The sequence below is a fragment of the Zootoca vivipara genome, chromosome 1, assembly GCF_963506605.1.
Source record: "Zootoca vivipara chromosome 1, rZooViv1.1, whole genome shotgun sequence".
Lineage (NCBI taxonomy): Eukaryota > Metazoa > Chordata > Lepidosauria > Squamata > Lacertidae > Zootoca > Zootoca vivipara.
Genome location: NC_083276.1, coordinates 92,848,250 through 92,872,002, shown reverse-complemented (window position 1 = coordinate 92,872,002; position 23,753 = coordinate 92,848,250). Strand labels below are relative to the sequence as shown.

The following is a 23,753-nucleotide window of genomic DNA, read 5'->3' as shown; positions in this document are numbered from 1 at the left end:
TTATGATCTGATGTCTTTCAGGGCTGTGGAGTCGCAGGCTGAAGTGCAATGTTCTCCCCCAGATTCCCTTTGGAGGCGATACAGTGAATTTGAATTGTTGAGGAATTATTTGCTAGTTAACTACCCACATGTTATTGTACCACCTTTGCCAGAAAAAAGGGTAAGAAAATGTTGCAACTTCACCTCCTTCTGTTTTTCCATCTTTCTTGACACAATATCCACACTATCATTTATCCAGTACTATGCTGGGGTTTTTTAAAGCAGCCTTTTGGGGTTGCCAGTGTGGAGTCCATGGGAACAATGACACCCTTGTAGATTTTCCCTAGCAAAGCCTCTGTGCCTCCCCACCACCATATATAGACATGCTTACTGCCCCCTTTTGCCATGTGGTGTGGATGGGTACTGTGTTTTATTCTAAAAGTACATATGGCTAAGTGAAGAAGTTGGAAGAGCTTTATGTGCCCACTTCCCACTTCCTTTTTCAGCTTTATGTGCTTTTTAATGCTTAGATTAGTAATTGAACACAAAGCTTGGCAATGTGTGGGGATTAGGGAAAGGGGAGCAGTATGGGAAACAGGTGAGAAAAATGGAGAAACCAGAGGTAGCAACCAGGGGTGCCACAGGAATCAAAAGGGAGGGAAAAGGGGGGGAACACATGTACATACATTGAATCTAGTAAAACTGATCCTCTTTTATTATTATTATTTTTACAAGTTTCTCATCAGACCACCATTATACCACACATTATTTCTGTTTCCATTGACCAAACTGTAAAAAAATCATGAATCCAGTGCTTTTCAGTGCTGCTGTGGTGCAAAAATGCAGATCAATCCTCAGTTTTACTCGAAATTCTCTCAAACTCATTAGTCAGATGTATGGCTGTAGATGTATTCTGTGATTTGATGGTGGTTTCGTTGTCGTCCAATATAAAATAATGATAATAATGATCACTCATGCCTTGCATCATTATTGTTTTATTACTGACACCTATTTTTATTTTGCTGTCTGCCAACATAAACCTTAATTTGGTGGTTTTTGGGTGGACTCCATGTAAGATCACACAGTACTACTAGGTCCAGCTTTTACCCAAACCACATGGTGGTGGTGGTGGTGGGGAACAAGTATTGTGTGTGTGCTTTCTCTCTTTCTGGGGCATATATATGAATGTGAGAGAGACCTGGGTTAATAGGAAGAGAAACAACCAGAAGATACGGTTCTCATAGCACACACTCAACATTCCAAATATACCCAGGATTCCCAAAAAGCTGGTGACCTCAGAAGGTTGTGAAGATATGTTTACACAAATATGGGCAGTGCCTAGTGAAATTTCAAGGAGGAGGAACTGAACTGTAGCAGCATTTTCAGTCACCAGAGCACAAGGCTTCTGTCCCTTTGCCCCAGAATAAATTATGTAAAGCAAACATAGCTGCTAATATACGTAATTCACATAATTTGTAGAAATGGAAAACATTATCTTAGTGTTTTCCATTTCTACAAATTATGAGAATTATGTATATTAGTGTGAAGTATACACTATCATGCTCTTAACACATCCCCTTGTTCCACAGGCAGAGTTTGTTTGGCATAAGCTAGCAGCAGATAACATGGATCCAGATTTTGTGGAAAGAAGAAGAATTGGCTTGGAAAACTTCCTTTTGCGGGTGGCTTCACATCCCATTCTTTGTCAGGAGAAGATTTTTAATGCATTTTTAACCAAGGTACCTTAATACTGTCTGCTGGATATTTTTTTTAAAAAAACCTTTTCCACCTTAATTCTAATTCATGATAAATGTGAGGCTGTAACTCAATGTCAGAGTGCATGCTTTGCTTGCAAAAGGTTCTAGATTCAATTGGTGGCTTCTCTTGAGTAGGAAACACCTGTGTGAAGTTCTGGAAATCTGTTGGCAGTTAGTGTAGAGTCTACACTGACTATAAAATATATTTGGGACTCTTTCTCAGCCCTGCACTGTTGACAATACTGAGTTAAGTGGACCAGTGGTCTGATACAGTACAAGGCAAATACCGACATTGCTCTGTCTGAGACCCAACAACTGTAGACATCTACGGTAATAGAAGCCTGTTTTTTGTTTAAAGCATGTAATATTACTTCTACTCGTGTTCATGTTGTTTACTGGTTTATTTTCCAGTCCACTTTTAAGGGACGGATGTTTTATTCCCCTAGTTGCTTGGATTTGATCTTTCAGTTTAATTGAAAAATAAACATTAGTGTAATGCACTTTAATTCATAAACTGATTACTGGATACGGTTAATGAAATCTGTCAGGCCTTGTTCACCTGCTGGTGGCCTCTGTTGCCTCTCTTCTGTCTGTTGTGCTGGAAACGACTTCTTCTGACCATCAAGCAGATATCTCCTTTAGCAACAGTACATAAGTGAATACTACATGGACATACTGGAGTGCTACTTCTGAAAGTTTCCTGGACTTTTTGGAAAGGAGATAAACTTGTTTCATTTCACTTTTAATTTGTATAGCATCTTTCTATACTGCTATACACAAAGCGGTTTACAAGCTGAAGAAAATATGCAACAAAGATCACACATCTTATAACAAAAAAGTCATAATGAAAACATAAATTTAAAATAAACAACTTATATCGAATAAAGTAATATTCAATAATCCATTAGAATGTAATAGTACACAATAAAATTAAATACCAGCAAATAATAAACAGAAATTCACTCCTAACAATTACAATAAATAATTACTAAACTGTAGTCAATTTAAAAACAGCAAGTTACACTGCATAAAAAGCCACAGCACATACAAAACCATGTTAAAAGGATCAAATTGAAAAACAGACACATTACTTATAAAATTGTTGTTGTTTTTAAAAAATACCGTAAGTCCTTGTTTCTCTTCCTAGCTGCTGCTCCTGTTCTTAAAGTCATGGTTTGGAAACATCTCTTAGGGTTGGCGGGTGGGACAAGGCAGGTGGGAAAAGCCATTGCCTGATGGCCAGCAGTGCATTGGGCAGGATAATGTAACAAGAAAAATCTACTGTAGGCTTTCGATAGTTGAATTTGGGTAATGGAAGTGTCCCATTTTCATCTTGTTCTGTAGTATATCAAATCCATATAAATAGCCGTCCAGTCCTGCCTGTTGAAGATTTTCAGGATTATTTATTGCATTTGCCCTGTAGGCAAAGCTGAAGTGTCTCGATGTCATGACTGAAAAAGGAGGGCTGCTAGCCTGCTCTGTTATTTTTCTGGTGGTTGGTCTTTTCTAGCTGTTGGGAAAAGGGTAAAGTGGGAAAGATTAACTGCCACAGAAGTAACTGGATAGAGCAATAGTTTTCTGTAGACTACTGTGATATTTTAGAATGTGAGCAGTTGATAAATCTTTTAAAATAAAAATATCAGAACTGGCCATTAACTCTTCTCTTCCTGAGTATGACTCATGTTTTTTGCATGGAGCCACCAGAGAACCTTCAGATTTCTGAACAGGTATTGCTAGAATGTGTTTTATGAGAATAATGAAGCAAGTAATACATATCCTGGCTCTTATACCAGACTGGTAAATAACCATTTGCCTCCTCATTTGAAGTGGGTAGAATTGATTCCAGGTGACAGAGAGGAAATCATTGTAAATTGGAGCAGAGGTGGGTTTTTTAAACAAATTACTTTACATTGGTAAGCATGAGCAGATGGAATAATGAAAAGTTCTGTGGGCTGGTAACTCTTGTGGATTTATTTGCAAGGCTGTTTTATATATGCAGATACCCATTTATTTATATAAACATTTCTATCCCGTTGTCCCAGTGCCCACTCAGGGCAGCTTACTGTAGCTTAAAAACACAATACAGTAAAATGCTAGCACTTTTTTGTGTTGGACCAGTGGTGTTACAGAGGCAGCACTCACACATTTATAATGTATTTAAAAATGAAATTGAAATTGAAGTTGAAATGAAAATTCCATTTCTAGGAAGGTGGATGGAAGGAGACGGTGAATGAAACAGGATTTCAGCTAAAGGTAATTATCTCCTTTTATTATAATTGTGACATTCTGTCAAAGGGTAAGCCTAATTTGCAGCTTCATAATTTAATGTGAGGGGAGCAATATTCAAAATTAATTTTTAGCTGAAAGTTATGGCATAATATTGTAAAGAGATTTGAAGAATAGAATTGTAGAGTTGAAGGGACCACGATGGAAGGGACCACGATGCAGGTTTTTTCGCCTAATGTGGGGCTCAAGGCCACGACCCTGAGATTAAGAGTCTCAACTGAGCTATCCCATTTCTGTTCATGAAAGTTTTGTGACATAGTAGCTAGGCCTCAATACTCAAATGTAACTTGAAATATTGTTGCAATAACTGGTTCTAGTACATTTTTTATCACATGATACTATATTTTATTCTGGTGATAATCTTCTGAAATGTGTGTTTTAAATTTATTTAAGTGAATAAAATTAATGTCTGTGTGTTCTTCATTAGGCAGATTCTAGGTTAAAAGCCCTTAATGCAACATTCAGAGTGAAAAACCCAGACAGGTAAGTGTGGTGTGTGTTTTTTTAGTTTGTTTTGCAATTGGGAATTATAGTTAATGTGTAAATACTTTTTATTTGGTATTCACTCTGATTTGGTTTATTACATTTCTATGCCGCTTTTCATTCAAATGAATCCCAAAGTGGCTTACAAACAATAAATAACAATAATATGATAGAATATAATAGAACATCACAAGTACAGGATAAATCATATAGAATAATTAAAAATAGCATTAGTATAGTAATAGTATAGTAGTCTATAACAAAGCAACAACTAAAACAAGCTAAACATCACAATGAAAGCAAAAGTCATATTATATGATTAACAAATCAATATGGCATTTATAATCTATTTAAAAAAATTAACATTAACAAAATAGCAAGCAAAAGATGAACTAAGCACTGTTAAGTTCATACACACACCCTGCACACCCCCATGACTGGAGGGTGGGACAAGGCAGGTGGGAAAAGCCATTACCAGCTGGCCAATGCAGAGTCCCTCACCTCTCACAGCCAGCCGTTCCTTGGGCTGGAGGTGTCTCTCCCCCTTCACTCTTGGTTTATTGACCCTATCTGCAAAGAGCACCCAATGTAAATTTGAAAGGTGATCCTCATTCCCTTTCCCAAATCCCTTGGGCATCTTCTCTGCCCTCTCTTTAAAAGGGTGTTGTTGTTCATTTTGTTTACATACAGAAAATGCTCCTGCATCCCAGTAATAATTTCCTACACATGCACCTCTCCTTTTCCTCCCTTGACATATTTCCACCCAATGATAATTGTAAGCAGATAGGCAGGGCCGGCTTAAGTGTATCTGGCGCCCTGGCGCCGTGGTTCATAGATACCTTTGGCGCCCCCGCCCCGTTTCCCAGCGCTGCTGCTGCGGGCACAGCCGTGCGGCGCCCCCCTGGTGGCCCAGTGCCCTGGCACCCTGCGCCAACCAGCCTTGCCTTATAGCCGGCCCTGCAGATAGGCTTTCTAAATGTCATAATATGTCATTGAGATGACCACAATATATCTACTAATAAATCCCACAGTAAAGGGGAAAACCATGGGGTGAAAGGAATAATGTGGTAATAATGCAGCTGGAAGCCCAACTTTTGCTTTATTGTGAATAGAGTATAGAGCATGCAAAAATATGTAAGTGCAAGTGGTGTGCTGATGATTGGCCATACTGTTTGGAGCTGATAGAAAGCTAGAGTCACAGCAGCATTTGGAGAGCCACAGGTTCCCCATCCTTGTCCTATTCCTACTGGGAATAAGCCCAATTCAACTCCGTTGGACTTCTGAGTATACATGTATAGGATGCTGCTGTAAAGCTCTTACAAATTTGATATTTTTTCATGACTGATTTTGGGAGCCCCTCATTTATGCTGCAACACAGTTTCCCAATGATTTCATGACTAGTTAAAATGATCTCTCACAAAAACAACCAACAAATACAAAATAGAACTTTTCCTTCTGCTTTAAGGTTTGGTGACTGGCTATGGCTCTCTTTCTTTCCATGTCTTTTGCAGAGGAAGTAGACTTTGAGGAGAAGGGCTTGGGAATTTTGACTGGTAAAAAGATGAAATGTTGTCGTAACTAAAATATTTTCAGCTAGAGTCTTTTTGATTTAATAATTCAAAACTGTTTGCTAACAAGCATTTAAAAATATTAGCTGTTGCAGTTGTTCTTGAACTAAGCACAGAGCTTTTCCTGTCCTAAGCAATGACTAAGAGGGATGATGAAAATGTTGTGGCCTGCTGATGGAAAGAAAAGAATATCTCAGTGATGCATTAATTAAACTCTTTTCTTACATCATAATCCCTCTCTTTCCCTCCAGTCACTCACAGTTTAAAACAAAATTTGCCAAGCTCAAAGCTTTTTGTTAGTTTCCTTTACAACTCCAGCAGCTATTTTCCAAAAAGCTAATGCAGAACATGGCAACATCTTGCATGATGAAATTAGTGTCTCTGCTTTTGTTGGCTGAACCATGTGCTGATAAAGGCAATGCTCTCTAATTCCCTTCCATTCCCTAGACCACTTTTACATTTATTTCAGCCATGCTTGCTTACTCTTTTTCAGTTCTCTTTGTCCCCTGTTGCTATAAGAATGGGAAATTGGACTGTAGTTAGTCCTTTCCCTTATATTTCAAATGCTGGCAAAAACCCAAAATCAACAAACTCCAACTGAGGGGAGAATTCTCTCATTTTTCTGATATATTAATCTTGCATGTGGTTAACAGTAATGGTAGCTATTTTCAGGCAATGAGAATCATTTGTTTAGTGTGGAGACAGATGTGGAATTGTTTTAGAACAGTAGGGCTAGCTACACAGTATTTTCACTGAGTTCTTTACAAACATACAGTGTTCTTTCATGGGCAAGTAGCTGAAAGCTGGTACTAGATAGCACCTGTGACATCAACCACACACTCCTCCTTCCCCCGCCCCATACCCCAAAGTCACAAAGTCTATGCCTTTGCTAAAGTTTGGGCCTTGCCATGTTCCTGATGGTGGGCCCTACCTCTCATCCTTTATTTTTGCCAACTTTTCCCATAGCAGTGGGGCCTCCGGCTTTAGATTGGAACAGGGAGCAGCTGTTCTGTGTTGGATGTGCCCCTGAGACTTCCGCACTTAACCCTCTGTGTCTCCTCTTCTCCCCTGTCCTGCTGCAATTGGCTTGAAAAAAGTTTGCTGTTGAATACTTTTTTTCAAGCCTAATTGCAGGGTAGGTTGGATAAAATCTTAACAGGTTGTGCAGCTGAAGAAAGCACTGCTGTGATATATAACATTTCCTGTGGTTCCTGAAACCTTTGGATTCTGTTGGAGCATGCCATGGCAGTATTTACAGATGCACTTCCTTGCCATAGCTGAATAAGTTGAGGGAAGGGGTTAAATCAGTAGTAGCAAGAGTCAAAACGAGCCCATGTTGAGCTGAGCATAAATTTTGAAGAACTCTGCGTCCAGCTCTGCAAGCGCTCATGAGTGTGTGCTAGCAAAAAAATATTTTGAGACTTCTTTTTTTGAGTGTTCCAGTAACACTACTTCTGACTGCTCTTAAATTATTACATCTGCCTGCACCCTTAAATTACTCATTTTGCTGAGATGCAGTTGCACTTTGAAATCAGCTAACTTGTCCAAGCTTTCAGCAATTTTTTATTAGCTGTGTTTCCTCCAAAAAGCATTCCACAGTCGGCACTACTTGGGGAAGGGTCTGACCCCCCCACCTTTTTAAATGTGGTCATTATCTGCAGAAATGTACCAAAAACACTTCTGAAAAAGGGTTTAAGAAGGGCCAAATTTTTCTGTTGATACCTTGATTTTTGTTTTCCTGTATTTTTTAACAGAATTCACCATGTTGTGAATGTGCAGTCCTTGTTTTGCACTGGTAGCTTAAGTCACACATTGTAGTGTATTGTTTTCCATCTGTCTGTGTCTCAAACTGCTGAGGTTTGTGCTTGAAATGTAATATTGCGCCTAAATGAGGGTTCTACATTTCACTATCTCTTTGTCCAAATAAATTGTTTTACAAGCTGACCGAATAGAATACTGAACAGGCTATTAGTTAAACCCAAGGCCTGGTTTTGTTCAACCAACTCTTCCTTGCATTAATAAGTGTTCTCCCAAATCCTTACTTTAGCTGATGACTGCTACTTCAGGAAGCTAGAGATAATTCTACTTAAACAAGTCAAACTTTTCCTTAAACTGTTTTACAGTGATACCTCGAGTTACAAATGCCTCAGGTTACAAGTGCTTCAGGTTACAAACTCCGCTAACCTGGAAGAGTTACCTCAAGTTGAGAACTTTACCCCAGGATGAGAACGGAAATTGTGTGCCGGTGGTGCAGCGGCAGCAAGAGGCTCCATTAGCGAAAGCACGCCTCTAGTTAAGAACAGTTTCAGGTTAAGAACGGACCTCCGGAACAAATTAAGTTCGTAACTAGAGGTACCACGGTATTCTGAAGCTGTCATACAGTTTATGGCAGTTTGCGTTCCTGATTGCTAATGATCTGCTATCCGTTTTTGCATTCCCAGGAGATTTACAGAACTTAAACATTACAGTGATGAGCTGCAGTCTGTCATATCACACCTTCTGAGAGTCAGAGCTGTAAGTGTTTCCTCCTTGGATTCTGATGGAGAGTAACATTTATCAATATTGGTTAAAGTACAATAAAAGAATCCATCTATCGCTTGTTGATGTGCAGTTGATTTGATTGTAGTGCTGGGTTTTGGAAGTGGCCATTTATTTCTCTAAAAAACATGCCTTTGCTTTGTGTCCCGGAATTCAAGAAATAGCGAGAAGTTGGAAAACAATCACAATTTTAAGTGTTGTTCTCTGATGTGAGGGGGTAAAAAAAAAACCTGGAACAATTTCACAAATTAAAAAAGGTGCTCAAAAATGGGACGCCCCTTGGGAGGTGTGGATAGTCAAATACTTCTTTTTGTGTTTCCCAGTTAGAAGTATTATGGTTCCCCACCCCCCACCCCGCATATCCATTGTACTGTGCTGTAATAGAGGTCAACCTCTTTGATTTGATTTGATCCCTCCCAGAAGAACATCAGACTGTGCTGTGAGCTCATGTGCCCATTTTTCCTCTTTAGATTGTTGTGGGGCTGGGTAGAAGATTTCAGAATAAACCTTTGCCTTGTGTTCGGGGGTGAAGTAAGGAATTGTTTGGTCCTGTAAGAATACCCATTGGTTTAAGTGTAGGATCTGATATCATGGATTTGAAAAATTAAATATAAAATTGCTTACCTACTTAAGGCAGTAACTAATAAAGCAATTCTGTTAGCACAAGGACTTCTGGCTGTGCAACAGAACCCCCCCCCCCCACTGTCCCGATATGCCCCTTAATCTGTTTTTAGGTTTCCCTCAACCCTCCAGAGCAAATTTGGGAAGGGTGCTAACGGTACTACTTGGTTGGATTCTGCCCATAGTCTCCATGTCTGTTTCTGTCTTCAGGCTGTTTTTTAGGGACTAGTAAGTAGCTGATATAATTCTGTTATTTCAGAAAGCTCAGTTTGTCTTGAAAGTGAGCCAGACTTCAGTGCTGGGCATAGTGTCAAAAATTACAATTAAGGCTGGCAAAAAAACTCACACCTGATACATTACAGAAGAGTCAGCAACTATTTTGCAAATGCCATCATATCTCATCCTAATATCCTTACATTTGGAGGCCATGGGCCATTTGGATAACATTGTAATTCAGTTTTTAAGAAAAATTGACAAGATTTTCTATTAATGGTTTCTTAAATCAAATAAAGCAGTCACGATGTAAAAGAATATATTTTGGTGGGTCATGATGAGATTGGAACAATGAAGAGAAAGCAGATCAAATAAGTATTTTCTTGTTTGGGTAGAGACCAAAAAGAGAAAATAAAATTCTTGCCCCCTGGTATTTTATTAATGTAATTCAGGCTAGCATTCCAGAAGGCAAAAGTGGAATGGAGCTTTGTTAATGTGAATATCTTATATGGCACACTTTTCCTAGAACGCTTCGGTTAAATAATATGTCTGGAAAAACTAACCACGGCTTGCTTGCTTTAGAGAGTGGCAGACCGGCTTTATGGTGTGTACAAAGTCCATGGGAATTATGGAAGAGTTTTCAGGTAAGATATAAAAGCAATTTACCCCTTGATTGACTGATATTTTATTCCCACCTCTCCAATTCATATTGGACAAAATCAGCTATAAAAAACAACTATAGAACAACTTTTTAATGCAGGAAATCCTATATAATAAAGTCCCTGTGTCTCTGCGTCCAGATTCCGTGTGTCCCTGGGTTACTGCGCATGTGCCCCAGGGACACAGGGATTGGAGGCAGAGACAACCGACAACCGCCGCTCCGAAGCCCCGTCTCATGCTGGAGGTGCGCTGCGAGGCGGCGGGGGAGAGAAGCGCTCCTCCCCCCCCCCGCCGCCTTGCCACGCACCGCCGGCATGGGACAGCGCTTCCTCGGTGAAGGCAAGCAGGGGAGCTGTCTGCCTGCTTGCCGTAGCTGAGGAAGTCGAAGCTGCAGCGGGCAATTCGGCTGGGGGACTGGCTTGGCGGCGGCAGGAAAAAGGGGAGGAATTCCTCCCCTTCTTCCCGCCACCGCCAAGCCAGTCCCGGAGCCAAAGTATGGTGCGGTGGGGTTTTTCGCTGTTTGCCTCCCCCTGGGGGGAAGGCAAACGACGAAAAGCCCCCGCTGCGGGGTTGCCAGCTCTGTCAGGTGGGGGGGAGGGAGAAGCAGAAGATCCCATCGGTCTTCGGCTTCTCCCTCCCCCGGCCCAACAGAGCCGGCATTTGGCTCTGTCAGGCGGGGGGAGGGAGAAGCAGAGGATCGGATTGCTTCCCCCTCCCCCCACCCGACAGAGCCGGCAACCCCGGGATCTGTGCTTTCTGTCGGCGGTGGGGGGGGAGAGGAACGAACAGAGAGAAAGGGCTGCTTTCTCTCCGTTCGTTCCTCTCCCCTCACCGCCGACAGAAAGGGCTGTCGGCGGCGGGGGAAGAGGAAGGAAGGAGGAGAAAGGGCTGCTTTCTCCTCCTTTGTTCCTGTCCCCCTGCCGCCGACAGCAAGGACAGGTCCCAGGGTTCAGAGAAGCGCTGCACAAGCGCTTCTCCGAACCCCGGGATGTTCTAGCACCCGTTATTGAACGGGCTGAAATACACTAGTCAGTAGATAAACAGTCAAGAGGTGGTGAGAGGAGACAGTGAATTTTTCAGCTGGTATTGGTATAAAAGTTGGGGCGGGGAATGGAGCTCCTGTCGTTGGGAGATTCGCATCCTAAGCATCTTCATACCACAGAAGGCTCCTTTATCACATGAAACCTGTTGGAGGGAAGTGACTAGTGGGTGCTTAGCTTCCAGGGCTAATAGAAGCTTCGCCAAAGGTGGGGTGGGGGCGTTGTTCATGTTGTGGTCTCAGTTCTGATCAGGTTTTCTCCCTGTGACTGTTAACACCACTTAAAAAGCTTGTAATGTAACACTAGTGTGTTTAGTATCACATCCAATTTAGTCTTTAGAAACTCTTGTGTTTTGCTCTTGTCAGTAAATGTTGCTGAAAAGCATCTCTAATACCTTTTTAATCGAGTTCAACAAAACATGTTGCTACTTCCAAACTGAGGGTACAAACTGCAGACTGGGCTAGAGCTGAAGTCTCAGGAATCAAAAGAAAAAGTTTCATGACTGTAGAAGGCTAAGAACCACTTCTTAGCTCTGTCTGGAAATGCCAACACTGCTACTTGAGTGTCTTTTGTTGCCTCCCAGCTATCAAGAAAAGGGAAGCAAGAGGTAGCTTATTAGCAGATCCTCTTTGAAGTACTTTGCCTGTACCTTATTCTGTGCAAAACCTGGGAGAAAGTCCAGCCACATTGTGACATCATGAAACATGACTGGAGAGCCTGAACCTTTTGATCATATTGCATGTGACTTAAATGACAGGTGACTTTTTAGTGCTGTAAGAAACCAAACACCATCATGACAATTGCCAAGATGATCTATATTTAGTTGTTTCAAGAACTGACTGAAGCAATAAGCTTTTGTGATTTGCATGCCTGATTGTGAACTTAACTTGGCCATCTTACTGGAAAATTAAAGAATCTGATTCTCCTTTTTGTGTTCTGCAGCTGGCACATTTAATCCACTAGGCTAATTGATTGCAGGTGTGCATCTCTGATTTTAGAACTCTAAACTGTATCAGTGGTACTCCTGTAATTATGCTAGATAGAATAACACAAGATGAACTGCATATTAGTTTTTGGAGTGCTTGGTTTATTTGCAAGATTTCTGTAGGTTTTCAGTAATCTTATTAAAAATGCTACTGAAATTTTAACATAAAACGACATAGCAAAATAATATAAGATGTCAAGAAAATATTACTGGAACTCATGGACAGTAGACATAATGTTGCCAAAAATAACAGACTATATTAGGTGAAAGGTGTTAATTTAGTAGAACTTAAAGGCAAGTGCCACCATTGTTTTAAAATCCTTCTATGGATCTGGTGATAACAAATAGACACAATCAAACTCCATACAAGTATGTTTCAGACTCTGGATGAGAAAATATTTCTTTTTAAAATTAAAGCTTTATTCAGTAGGAAATTTAGTGATAATATAAAGGTGAGAAAGACTGCTTCTCCTCCAACTTTTGGGAAGTCATTTGTTTTTAAGTGTAGTAAAATGACGTGGTGATGCTTTCCAGTTTTAAATGTTCAAACAAAGCTTCTTTTGGAGGCCTTAAACTGCTGGGAGTTTTTAAAAGTCATATTTTACACGTGGTGTTTGAGATAGGATAGCATATCTTATAATAGACTTCCAAGTTTTGCATTCAGAACTACTGCTTGCTCGGAGGAAGTACAGCAGTTTAGCCAAGTATAACTTGGAGGTTTCTCCATATAGATACCACCTGGGGAGAGACTACATACAGGATGCAGCTTATTAACTTTCTCACCCTTCATGTGTTATGTTGTTTCTTATTTAAAGTTTTTTTTCTTTTCTTTTTTGTCTCTAGTGAATGGAGTGCAATAGAGAAGGAGATGGGGGATGGGCTGCAGAGTGCTGGCCATCACATGGATGTGTAAGTATTGACTATCTGAGAGTTGATGGAATCCAGATGGACACATTAAGGAGGGGTGCATGTGTAGGAAAATGTAGTTTTGAGAAGATGGTGTGTTTTGAAAAATAGCACTGTAGGCTGCTCAGTATTTCATTGGCTTTAGCTTTGGACTGCTTCAGAATCTGTTGCATTAAGTAGCCCAAGGAATCCCTGGTGACTTAAAAAGGATTTCTTTTTATTATTATTTTGAAACTATAGAAGTTGGAAACGCTTCCAGAGTTTCCCTTAAGCTACTATGCCAGAAACTGGTAGAATGAAACCTGATGTTCTCCATTTGTTTGACAGCAGTAGCTATTCCATAGATACTATATAACTTTATAGCTTTGTTTTTTAAAAGTCACATCTATATATTGCCTGAATTTTAAAGGGGTTCTGTAGAGTATTTAAAATCTGAGGAATTTTCAGTTATCCTAATATGTTGCAGTTTAAAGCCCTACATGACTCAGGCCCCAGGTATCTGAAAGACTGTCTCTTTTCCTACAGATTTGGGTGATGAGATTGGCAGAGGGTGCCCTCTTGGTAGTTCCTCCATCCTCAGTGGCTGGAGACCTGTGACAGAGCATGCTTTGTGGCAGCTTCTGATGACCTTTGCTATCTGAGGTGTATATTGTCACAAAGTATACATATATTTTTAGGACCCACCTTATTTTTGTGACTGAAGGTTGTTTTTAACTATTTAAATATTGTGTTTCAATAGTGTAACTCACCTGGGACCTTATGGTGGTCTTAGGGATCTTAATGTAAAATCATCAATCATCATCATGAACAACATTATCATTTAGGCAAGGTTATTAACATGTTTATTTTGCATTGATCAGTATGGGAAGGTAAAACTTGAGGCTAAATCTCCCTCATTCTGAAGCCAGTGGGATTTTAAATGGTGTAATTCTGCTTAAGCAGTCAGCAGGGGCTTTGACCATAATGGTGATGGAAGGGGTTGGGGACTGCGGGCTGCTTTTCTCTCTGGCTGTCTTGGCATCTGTACTGCCTGGATACCAAGAGTGACAGCTGAGGCTCTCAGGAAGCCAGAGCCTGCCTATCAAAGTTAGCTGATCCTCCATCTCAAGGATTATAGTTTCAAGAAGTGGCCCACTGAGTACTGTATTCTTTTAAGTGTCTTCAACACTTTGCATCCTGGAAAGCTTTTTCAAATTGGCAGAACACCATCCCCTTTCTGGCTGCACTGCAACATTTCTTAAAGTTCTTTGGTATAATAATATTTGGTCAGTAGGGGAGCACCAAAATTCTTCCCCTGCCTTACTGGCTACCTAACATAATGTAAAAGTTGTCTTGTAAAATTCAGTTGATATGTTTTATTTCATATTTTTAGCTGCCTGTTTGACTGAAGAACGACAATCAACTACTCTAACCTATTTTATTGGGTTCCCCTCCCTTGCAATAAAACTGCTTTCTTTTTAGCAGGAAATATATTACTAAAATAAGATTTATCATTTTATTGTAGCAATGGCTTGGAAGGCTTTAAAGGCTTTTAAGGAGCATTTCTCACAAGTGCCCTTTCAATATATTTTGTTGTTGTGAGAAATATGTTTCTTGACTAGTACATAATTATTTTACAACATTGATGAAGTTTCAGGGGCTCTTTTATCTGTTATGCTCTCTTTTGGTAGGTATGCAGCTTCAATTGATGATATACTAGAAGAGGAAGAACATTATGCAGACCAGTTGAAAGAATATCTCTTCTATGCAGAAGCTCTTCGGTAAGCATATTAGCATAATTTCTATGATGATTCTAGTTATGCTTAAAGCATTGCAGTTGAGCACATTTGTAAAGAGTTTACAAATGTAAAAGATTATTGTGCAGGTGAGTTCAAAAGCTTGCGCATACATGGAATTCTGGAACAAGTTGCTTTCTCAGCCTTTTCTCCTGATCCATTAGTAATTGGGAAATAATGGCGCTCACATAAAAGTGGTTGTATGGGATGTAACAGAGGTGCATATGGCTGTAAAAGTGAGTTGAAAGCAACATTGAGAGAACAATTCTCCTTAGCATGTTAATTGGATCAGTAATGCATTAATAATGATGATGGGATTATTAAAATTCAGACTAGATGTTGGTTAGGATGTGTATTTAAAATCTGATTTAAACTGTTGCACATGAATCTCTTTTATTGATTTATTTTTAGGGCTGTTTGCAGGAAGCATGAACTTCTTCAGTATGAATTGGAAATGGCTGCTCAGGATCTGACATCAAAGAAGCAGCAATGTGAGGAATTGGCGACGGGAGTAAGCCTGGTTTCATTTTTTCCCCACTTTCCTTTCCAAAATCTAGAATTGGAGAAAGCCAGGTTCTTGCACTAAATGGCATTAATGTATTGCTTGCTGACAGGAGACTTGTGAAGGGTCTTACTCAAGTTGTAGATCTTAGTAATTTATTTCACAGCGATTTATGCTGTTTATGCAAAACTTCTGTATGGAAAATGTATGTGTTGACCACAAGGGTGTGTTACATGCTGCTCGATAAGTGCAGTTTTTGAACTTAGAGGGAGGCAGGAAAGAGAGAGGGAGAAACTTTTTACTTTCAGACATTTTAAAATACAGTATTATAGAACAACTTCCCTTGTTCAGTGGCCTGGGAGGCACCCAGTGAATCTGGATAAACAGGAGTGTTCTGTGTACTTGGGTAGTATTGACATCAGCATAGTTTATCTCATTGGCCAGATTTTGAGAATGCACAGTACTGCATTCAGAGTACTATTATGGATAGCTCTATTTGTCTAACAGCATATGATGATGGTGAGAATGGAGTTGATCATTTGAGTAAGTCAAAAGGGCAGGAAGCTGTTTGTTTGGAATTTAATCGCATTTTTTTAAAAAAACTGTTATGGAAGGGATGCATGTCAGGAAAGAATAGAAAGGAAGATATAAGCCATGGGAAATATTTAATGTAAAGCATAAGTATGTATGATATAACCTCCTTTTAATTACTAGTTTCTATCCCTTACCTGTTTTAAGCCTTATGTGTTCAATTTATCCGTATGTTTTATCATATGCTGCTCTGTGACCAAAATAAAGTTTGATACTGATACTCCCTGACCCTACCAGGAATAGAGCAGTGTGTAAAAAAATGAAACACTAAGACTGAAATCTTGCATGTGGTTACTTAAATCTTTCTTAAACAAATGGAGTAGCTTAACTCCCTTGTAACCTAAACATCCAGTTATAAACATGGACTACTGAAAGAGGAGTACAGTACTTATAATCAAAATTCAGTAACAGCTTTTTTAGAGTTGGAGCCACTTCATTGGTTCATTTCAGAGAATCCTCTGAACCATTATTTGGAGGACTGGGGACTTGCTCTATGCTTCTCTTTCTTTCCCTGCTTCTCATCTTTATTTTCTGCTTAACGTTAGTTTGCCAAGATAGCCTAATTTGTCCAACTATAGTTGCTCAGAAATGGAGCAGGCAGTTGGCCAGAGATGGAAATGTGTAAACTGGCAGCATATTCTTGGTCTGAGTTGTACCATGCTGCATTAAGTAAAGATATATAGTTAAAAAAATAAATAAATCTTGATTTAGGTTTAAATTTAACAGTCTGTCTCTTTTAGACAGTGTGAGATCGAACATGGTGTCATTGTTAAGAGTATCTGACTTGGATGAGGGAGGGTCTAATTCCCCCTTGGCTGTGAAGAGCACTAGGTGTCCTTGGGGGCAATCAGCCTAAACTGCTTCACAGGGTGGCTGTGAGGAAGAACCAAATATGTCATTGAGCTCTTTGAAAGACAGCTGGGATAAAAATAGAATACATTTTATATGCAGCTAAATATTTTGAAATTTTGTGTGCCATGTAAGCTTTCCTTATCCATGTATTTGGGCACCTTCCCCTCTAGAAAAGCAAATTTCCTAGAATACATGTTTACTCTTTTCAGACTGTAAGAACATTCTCCTTGAAGGGAATGACCAGCAAGCTGTTTGGCCAGGAAACACCAGAACAAAGAGAAGCAAAGATAAAAGTGCTCGAAGAACAGATACGTGATGGAGAGGAGCAGCTCAAAGCAAAGAATTTAGAAAGCCGGTAACTGTTGATCAGGTTTAAAGAAAATGTAGATGTGAAAGTCATATTTGTGCAAGCTGACAGTATGCTGCCAGCATCTGACTATCTTTGGAAACTTTGGTTATCTGTTAAATGGCTAAATACGAGGGAAGCAGCTATCTGGGATCTGTCACACAACTTTTATATATTTCTGGTGTTTATGAGTTTTTGCAAAATCTTTCACTTGCAAAAAGAACATATTCAGTATTCATCAGAGTAGCCCTACTGAATAGTATGACTTTCGTTGGCTACCACATTCTTAGCTATTGCTTGTGAGAGAAAGCTGAACACTTTCAAAGCATGTTTCATGGTTTATTGTGTGTGTTCTATTAAGGTAGTAACAGGTTTAGCAGCCTGGCTTCTCAGTCACAGAACTGAATACAAACATAATGCTTCTTCACACTGAGAAAACTTGGTTAACTAAAAATATCCCTTTGAGATTTTATAGAAAGCATAGGTAGCTTCCTATTAAGGTTAGATGTATCAGCAGGCTACTCATGAACAAACAGTATGATCTTTTGCTAGGAACAAAAATCTTAGGAAATAAGAGCTGACATTTCCAAAACCAGTGTATTTGTTGCAGAGGAAAACAGCTTTTACGATTTCCTGTGTAAGGATTGCAGCTAAGAAGATCAATATGCTCAGTGTTATCTGTACATCTTGGTTTAAAAACAAAAATTCTGCACCCAGGGAAACCAGGCTTCATGCCAAGAATAGTGGATTTCTCTGTGACCTGCATGAATTATGTAAATTTTGTATATTTGCATAGGTAGCAAGTTCTTAGCAGAATTCTCCCCATCTTTATTATTGTGCATAATTCTGGCTTTGTTAGGCATGAGGCAAGGCAAAGGAACTGTATAGGGCACTGAAGGCCCCCTCCTTCAGCAGTCCCTTTGGCTTTGAAAGCTTCAGCAGATGTTTCCCAGACACTTCCAAACATATCTTTGCAATCACAAGCAAATTTTGCTTTTAAAAATGAAAGCTGAGATTCTCAGGAAGCTGGAGTTCTGCTCTCCCACAGAATTGCAGCACACACATGACCCTGAATAATCTATTCCATTTAATGAAGAGCAAGTTTGTATTTTACTTTTGCCATGCAAATTAATAGATGCTGTTCAGGTCTGTGGGGAACATAGTTTGGGGTTGGATTCAGAGAGAAGGCTTATGCTCACGGAATATTCATCACAGAAGGGAGGGTGCTTCTCATCAGTTTTTCCCTCCCTCTGCAACTTATTATGCCCCTGAAAATCTTCTGTGGAGGATTGGAAAACTCTTCAGAACAGAAGAGAAGATGCAGGGAGAATTGACAAAAGTTGCCTCCTCTTCCATCCCCCCACACCCTGTTCATTTCACAGAACTGTCAGTTCAGATTGCAACCCCTTTCCCTGAATGGAAAGTTGTGTCTGAGAGCCTCATAAGGCTGGCAAAGGTGCAGAAAATGACAACTAAAGTAATCGAAAAGCTGGAGCAATCTATTATAAGGAAAGTTTGCAATGTTGCAAAGTATATATATATAATGTGTGTGTGTGTGTGTGTGTGTGTGTGTGTGTGTGTGTGTGTGTGTAATGTATAAAATTATGCATGGTATGAAGAAAGTGGATAGAGAGAAGTGTTTCTCCATCTCACAATATTAGAACCTGGTCTCATTCAGTGAAGCTGGATAGTGGAAGGCTCAGGACAAACAACATGAGGTTTTTCACATAGCACATAATTAAACTGGAATTCACTACTGCAAGATATAGTGATGAGCACCAACTGGGATGGTTTAAAAAGGGATTAAAATGATGGCTGTTTATTACTTCCAGTATCAGAAGCAGTGTGCTTCAGAGTCCTGGTTGTCAGGGAGCATGAGCCGGGGAGTGCTATTGCGTGCATGTTCTGCTTGTGGGCTTTTCATAGCCATTTAAAGGTTTGCGCACTGTGGAAACAGACTCTTTGTAGGCCTTTGAACTGATCAGTAGACTTCCAAGGCCCTTGACACAGTTCATCTGGAAAAAGGTCTGACAATGAAAATCTGTCAGGCCATAAGAAGTAGAAGAGGGGAACAGGTTTTGTTTCCACCTCAATGGAGTGTATTATTGCAGCCCCTTTTCTTTCTTGCATAGGATGAATGTCTACCATTCATTTCTATTCAAGAATGCAAAGCTGATACAGTTAAACCATTAAGTTTTGCCTCCAAGCTTTGGGATCTTGGTTGGATGATACATTTTGATCCATTGAACAGTTTTGAGTGTTCGAACAGTCATTGGTTATAGATAGATAATGACTGTTATGCATACTTGGCTGTTCATAAAATGTTGAGAGACATTGACACTTTGTGTCAAAATGATTGGGAAATGCAAACTGGTCACTGAAAAAGGCACCAAGTTTTCAGTTTAGAAATAAAATACTTAAAATGTTAACTCCCATCAGCTGGCCAGTAAAACTATTCAAAATTTCCCAAAGAACAAACAGTGCAGAATACACAAGAGGGAACTCCCAGAGACCACCTTGCTTATTTCCTTCCTCCCCCCACCCCCTTACCCATATTTGTATATTTAGACACGAAGTTGTATTTTAATCCCCAAGGCTGTTTAGGAAAGAGTTTCCACATTCCAGAATCCACAGCAATAAAATACTTCCGTGAAAGGTTAAAATTCCAAGTAGCATGCTGTCCCGATCTCCATCTGAGCCTCGAGCAGTGAAAGAAGCATGAGGGGGGGAAATGCATTAATTACACGTAATCACGTTGCCCCCAAATTTTAATCCAGTATTTTAATCCAAAAATTTAGTCCTGTATATAAAACTGACCCCAGTTCAGCTAATTGGAAAATCTGGATTGATAATTAATGACACATTAAATTGATAAATGCACAACTGCAATTAGTGAGGAAAGATGAGAGAAGGAATCCTGAAAAAATCCTGAAAATCACAATCTTTCTTGAATATGTCTCCTTCTCATGAGCAGTTACAGTTGCTTCTCACATTGAGTAGGATGGCGGCAATTGTTCATCCAGTAAATAACAGGATTGATAGCTTGGGCTTACATGATGCAGACATTTTTTGCACTAATTTGCTTTCCATTTATTGCAGTGACTTTATGAAAAGTGCCTGGACTGATATTGAACGCTTCAAAGAGCAAAAGAACCATGACTTGAAAGAGGCCCTGATAAGTTATGCTGTAATGCAGATCAGCATGTGCAAAAAGGTAAGTCTGTTGGACTAATGTTTTAAACTTGGGAAGCACAGTATGAAGATTTAATACATGTTTCTGCACTCAGGAAGGGAAGCCTCAGGATACTCCTCTCTGCATTACTCAGTAGTCTGCTTCCACAGCCCTAAACTGTTATGCTCTGGGGATAGGAACATTTATTTTGTGCTTAAGCTTAGAGCATTCATTACATGATGAATGTAAGATTTGTGCTCCTCCATCATGTGTAAAATTCCCAGGATTTTTAAGTGGAAATGGATGCATGGATTTGGTTAGTTGGTTTTATCCAACTGTCAGCTTGAAAGCTCACTTCAAAACCAGCATTTTCTTTGTTTCCCCCCTATTTCTTATGAAGGGAATTCAAGTTTGGACAAATGCAAAAGAATGTTTCAGCAAGATGTGATGTATGGAACTCAGTCCTTCGTGGCAAATTGCCAGATAACAAGCACAAGTGCATGAACATGGATACTAAGTTGCTACATTATTAAACCATGGAATTGGTGTATTTGTGAAAGTAGGGCACAAAGAATTGGTCTCTGTTCCTTGATGGCCACCTTGTGGCTTCTTTTGCATGCAGTAGCAAATTGAACATTGTAGTTCTCTCTTGAGGTAAGGCTATAAGGAGGATCCAAGTTGGCTCCAATGATTACATAAACTAAACTGTTCAACATACTAGGCTCTTGAACCACCAATCTTTGCACTATGTAAATCATTTCCAGGTGCCCCTTCTTCATATGTTGCTGTTTCACAATTGTAATGCTATAAGATGTGCTCATGTTTTTCCCATTATTATTTTTTTGTCATGGCACAAAATTATGTTTTCAAAGTTTAAGCACCATCTGTAACATAAGACATACATTAAAGCTTAATCTTTATATCAAATTTTTAAACAGTGGGGATGCTCCATATAGTTTCTGTGCTTGAATTTAAAACCAATAGAAATCTATTATAGAATTTCTCCAATTGCCAGCACATGATTAAACAATTAGCACTGAATACAATTAGCAGTGTTACTGACCTCAGTAAAAATGCTTAACACCAGCTTTAAATTTACTCAACATCATCCATCAGGTTAAAATTATTTGGTTCTGCATCAATGTGTCTTTTTAAGATTATGCCGAACATAAAATTATTCCCCTTGTTGAATAGTAACACCGTTCCACCCCATCTGGAAGAACACTATTAATCTGAATTGCTTTTGCTTACACTTGTAGCAACATGAATGTGAATTGCATTTATATGTGTATGCATCTGTTTTGTTTACTGCACTCATTTTGTCCAGATTTTTTTTTTGAAAGGGAAATGAATAGAATGAATTGTTTGGTGTCCTCTCTGGTACAGTTTGTTCAAAAGCAAGGTTGCTCCTTCTCTCTCTGAATCTTAAAATGCAAGACACTGATTCCCAGCTGTAAGAAAGATCTAATGCACATTTGCTCTTCTGCATAGGAGTCTTTAAAATGTCACTTGAGTAAATGTGGAATCATGCCAGACATAATTTGTAGCAATGCTTCTGAGATTAATAGTATTCATTTGTCAAGTATGCATTTAATTATTTTGGATGATAACACTGTATTAGTTTACATATTCCAAAAAGAACTACTAAATATGTTTATTTTCCCCAAATCAGATCTTGTTTCTTGCTGCAGTTATAAAATCAGGTTTCCAGAGTAAAATGTTTTCAGCTAAATTGATGTAATTCTTGATGTGTGGTTTTAAAGGTTAACAACTTATTTTAAGAATGGTTTCATTTTCATTGTTTAAGTGGAAAATTGAGCCACCTTAAGATGGATATATCTATTGCCAATCATTCCATTTCAAAGAACTGTAGAATCTGGGTCCTAAAACTGAGTAAAAACTTGTACATTCCAAAAAACAATAAGCAGCTACAAAGTTAGATTTTTCTAGTAAACTTCCTAGAGTAGTCGTGCCTTAATTTAATACCACTAGGCACTTGAAGTCAATATTTTCCATGCACTTGATCTTCCTAGTGCCTTCCCCTATCCCGCCCCTCTATTTCATAAGCTGTATAACTTAAATGTATTAGTATGCCTTTTTCTTGCTAATTGTATTAAATCTGAGAAGGGATCAAAAGGTTCTTGTATGCTTTGTGCCAAATGCTAAATAAAACTACACTTTATTATTTCTTGTATTTTTGCACTTATTTTGAATTGTCCAATTATTAAAATGGTTGTATCCTATATTGGGCTTCATTTACTTTTTAAGAGGTACATTTTCATTTGATGTGGGACTCAAATTCTTCATTGCTGATATACATCTCTTTCTCCCTCTAAAAAAAAAGTAACCTCAAATCCATTTTTGCTCAAAGTAAACTAGTACATCAGGCCTATTTTAGATGAGGATGCTGGTTGATGCACTGCTTCAGATGTAACCTAAAAGATGGATTGGGCTATCATTAATAAGCTCATTGCCCTCCTGCATTCCTGATCATTCTCAGTAACAGCAGACCCCCACATCTCATCTGTCCAATACTTCATGGAGAGTATTGTTTGCAATTTTTAGTTTTTGTATAATTTAAGGGAGAGTGCATGTTGTTCTCAGTCTTCCATCCAGACACTGACCCAACCTAGATCTACTTAGCCTCAGCAAGGATGCTTCATCATATTGCTGGGGATCCTGTATATAATATATTATTATAACAAAGAATTGTACTTCTTGGACTGCCCTCAAAGCAGCGGAGGAGGGAAGAAGGATTCTGCCAATTTTCCCAAGACACTGAAGAGAGTGCCTTGGGGTATGGGGTACTAACTTTTTTATTGGAGCAGACCCAAAAGTCACTTTGTTCCTTGTTAACAGAAGTTTTATGTAAAAGGAGAGAACTTTGATATGACAAAAACACAAAACAAGTATTGCATCTGACAAATTGTACCTGAAACACATAAGGCATAAAAATTTTATGGACTGCTTTCGTAAAGCAGGTTTTTAGCATTTTTAAAGGTTTGCCTCACTTTGGTTTCTTGAGACTCTGGAGCAAATTGACTTTCCAACATGTCTCAGAAAAACTGGCATTCCGTATAGGCTCTCATTTCACTCTGCAGTACTGTGAAACAAGTCTGTTTCTGTTTCAAATTGTTCTAATAGTGTGTTGTTGAAATGTTGACTACTCAGCAAAAGGAAAATTGTGTGCATAGGCCATCAACAATGTTTCTACAAGTATATGGATAGGAGCATATTCCTACCTCACCTGCAAATACTATAGCAGTTGATAGAACCTTTCTCTGCCATATTTGGAAAACCTTAACTCGTATTGAGCTTAGTTTTAGAGAGTTTAACTGTTACTATGGTGCCAAAAGACAAGCTGTTAGTTCAGTACATTTTGCTATTTTGAAGTATCCAGGGAAGGCTGTATGCCAACAATCATAGTGGCTTGCTCTGTGCTTCAGAATGTCAGCATCTATATGAAGGTTAAGTATTAG

At 39.2% G+C, this 23,753-nt stretch overlaps 1 protein-coding gene across 2 annotated transcripts in view; it reads left to right on the top strand.

Annotated features, from left to right (window-relative positions):
- SNX4 (sorting nexin 4) overlaps positions 1-22,459 on the top strand; it is a 29,724-nt gene extending 7,265 nt beyond the window's left edge. The window contains exons 3-14 of one of the 2 annotated variants that reach the window (XM_035129524.2): positions 22-160; positions 1,569-1,718; positions 3,942-3,989; positions 4,450-4,505; positions 8,515-8,587; positions 10,028-10,089; positions 12,974-13,039; positions 14,707-14,796; positions 15,223-15,322; positions 16,966-17,111; positions 20,202-20,316; positions 20,675-22,459. In XM_035129524.2, the coding sequence (XP_034985415.1) occupies positions 22-160; positions 1,569-1,718; positions 3,942-3,989; positions 4,450-4,505; positions 8,515-8,587; positions 10,028-10,089; positions 12,974-13,039; positions 14,707-14,796; positions 15,223-15,322; positions 16,966-17,111; positions 20,202-20,316; positions 20,675-20,722 (1,093 nt within the window). In that variant the 3' untranslated portion in view covers positions 20,723-22,459. Of the gene's footprint in view, positions 1-21; positions 161-1,568; positions 1,719-3,941; positions 3,990-4,449; positions 4,506-8,514; positions 8,588-10,027; positions 10,090-12,973; positions 13,040-14,706; positions 14,797-15,222; positions 15,323-16,965; positions 17,112-20,201; positions 20,317-20,674 lie in introns of those variants that run through there. The other variant, XM_060278976.1, reaches the window with a different exon arrangement.
- Positions 22,460-23,753: the final 1,294 nt, after the last annotated feature.